The sequence below is a fragment of the Branchiostoma floridae genome, chromosome 10 (genome assembly GCF_000003815.2).
Source record: "Branchiostoma floridae strain S238N-H82 chromosome 10, Bfl_VNyyK, whole genome shotgun sequence".
NCBI lineage: Eukaryota > Metazoa > Chordata > Leptocardii > Amphioxiformes > Branchiostomatidae > Branchiostoma > Branchiostoma floridae.
The window spans coordinates 20,171,348-20,173,921 of record NC_049988.1 but is presented as its reverse complement, the minus strand read 5'-3'; the positions used below and the strand labels follow the sequence as shown (position 1 = coordinate 20,173,921).

The window sequence follows — 2,574 nt, the reverse complement described above, 5'->3', positions numbered from 1 at the left end:
TGGTACTATAGCGAAACTGTTCTTCTAGAGACTACAGACGCAATGAGAGTGTAACTGACTCCAGTAATGAATAAAAGGTGAGTTAAGATCACACACTCTCACCTGTTGCTCGTTCTGTAGGTTCTGAAGCGGCTGTAAGCTGTTCTTATACAGACTACAGACTCTGAGAGTATTTGACGTGACCACAGTAATGAATAAAAGTTGAGTTTAGATGACACACTTTCCCACCTGCTCGTTCTGTAGAGGCTGCACGCTGTTCTTATACAGACTGCAGACGACGACAGTGTATGACGTGACTACAGTAATGAATAAAAGTTGAGTTAAGATGGAAGACTCTCACCTGTTGCTCGTTCTGCTGATTCTGAAGCGGCTGCACGCTGTTCTTGTATAGGCTACAGACGATAAGCGTGTGTGACGTGGCGCTGATCAGAAGGGGGATGACGTAACTGATCAGGATGGTGTAGATGTTGTAGCCGAGTTCGGCCTGGAAAACAGAAACGGCGTGAGGACACTTGAAGGGTAAACGGAGGGTCATAAGATGCAGGAAGCTCGTGGTGTCCCCCGTCTCTTCCAAATAGGACGCTCAAGCTTCTTACCTATTTTCAACGAGTTTCGCTTATTGCAAGTCCACATCGATTACAAGTGCCACTTGTCTTTCCAGTATATCTGCCGTCCGAGCCAGAATAGAATCACTTGCCGTCCGTGCCAAAATAAATAAACAAACAAACAAAGAAACAAACAAAGAAAACAACAAGCCTCACCTGCGGGGATGGCCACTGCTCCTGACAGTACACCTGCGGCCCGTACCAGAACCCCTCCACCAGCTGGGTATAGATGGCAACCGGCACGGAGAGCAGAAAGGACCCTGTAATATCAATCAATCAATCAATCAATCTATTTATTTATCTATCTATCTTTCTATCAATCAAAAGGTGTATCGGCAAAACAAGGGTCTGGCAGTCAGAGGCTGAATTGTGTCTTGTTGTACAATAATCTCTGCATTAAAACCATAATTTAACATTCAATCAACCAATCAATCGATTAATCAATCAACTAGTTATTTCGCAAATCAATTAATCGTAAAATTTTGTATGGCATAAAAGGAAGATTAACAAAGCCGCTAGCTTTTGCAATAGGGTAACCAAGCTGAACTTGACCTTTATCTTGCGACCCCTCTATCCAAATACCGGAAAATCATTACAATCAATCCATAGTTGACGACAAGAATCCGAAAATGCACACACACGCACGCACCGAAATCTATACCTCCATCTTTCATGGAAGTAATAGGTCCTCACCTATCCAGATGCAGCCGCTGATGGCCATGGCAAGTGCGGGTGTGCGGCGGTCGATGGAGGACACCGGGTGGACGATGGCGACGTACCGGTCTATACTCAGGGCCGCGAGCGTCAGGCAGGTGGCCATCGTAGTCACCTGGCAGAACAGAGAACGGCACTGAATACATATATGTCTTATACATGGTCTTAGTGGTTAGGATTTGGCGCTCTCACCACCAACGCCCGGCGTCGATTTCCGGTGTGGGAACTAGCTAGAACGGAGGAGAAACAGACAGAAACAATTTTCTGGCTCCCGGGAATCGAACCCGCACCGAAAGACCACAAACCTAGACGCTTAACCGTCACGCTAACAGACTCAGAGCCGTTTGGCACGGTCGGTTTGGTGGTCCTACTGTTACAGTTATATATATATATGTATGTGCTGCGGTGCGGTGCGGCGTTCGATGGAGGACACCGGGTGGACGATGGCGACGTATCGATCAATACTCAGGGCCGCGAGCGTCAGACAGGTGACCACGATGGCAGAACAGATTCAGACTTATTTCTGATTGACTTGACATGTGATATATTTCTAGGTATACATTGACATGTGATATATTTCTAGGTATATATCTTTAAAGTATATTTTATGTCTCCTAAAACAGCTGGGTCTGACCCCTGTTTGGAAATATAACCTAAGCAGTACCGCGTCCCATGTTGATTTTGATTTCGACTTAAAATGAGAACTAAAAAAAAATGGGGTCCCGATCGTGCCCCCAAAACAGCCCAGTAGCCACAGATGGTTCTTTGGGGCCACGCTCAAAAGTGCAGCAGAACAAGAGTCCCTGAAATATGCAGTGGGCCCCTTTTTGCGAAAGGGACCGTGGCATTAACATGTATTGACATAAACCTAATATGTAAGCCAAAACCACAGGAGGTATGACACTGCTACCAAATGTAGAAGAACAGAAACTAATTGGGCAGAGACACACAGAGCAGCTAAAGTACAGCCAGAAGAAGAACTATCGTCGATTGGATTGCTACTAGTATCTTACAGCAATGGCCTACTTCTCCTTGGGTCAGTTAGTCCTCATCCTCAGTACGCAATTGAGCTGGTCTCAATCATGATGTTTCTGACTTAGGGAGAAGAGATGCTTTTAAAGTTATATAATGTGACCCGAAACTCTGAAGTGGCCTTCAGGCAACACCTTGAAATGACACTCAGGCCTTGTTACGTAGTTACAATGCATTAAGTAAAGAGGCGAACATTATACTGTTGACCTCCCCTATATATACC

At 45.4% G+C, this 2,574-nt stretch overlaps 1 protein-coding gene across 1 annotated transcript in view; it reads right to left on the bottom strand.

The window, feature by feature from the left end:
• The window catches only part of LOC118425077 (G-protein coupled receptor 54-like), a 60,905-nt gene that overhangs the window by 6,156 nt on the left and 52,175 nt on the right, over positions 1–2,574 (bottom strand). Inside the window, exons 4-6 of the mRNA XM_035833896.1 lie at positions 1,299–1,434; positions 762–865; positions 341–484 (exon numbers count right to left, since the gene is read on the bottom strand). Of these exons, the coding sequence (XP_035689789.1) occupies positions 341–484; positions 762–865; positions 1,299–1,434 (384 nt within the window). The remainder of the gene's footprint in view (positions 1–340; positions 485–761; positions 866–1,298; positions 1,435–2,574) is intronic.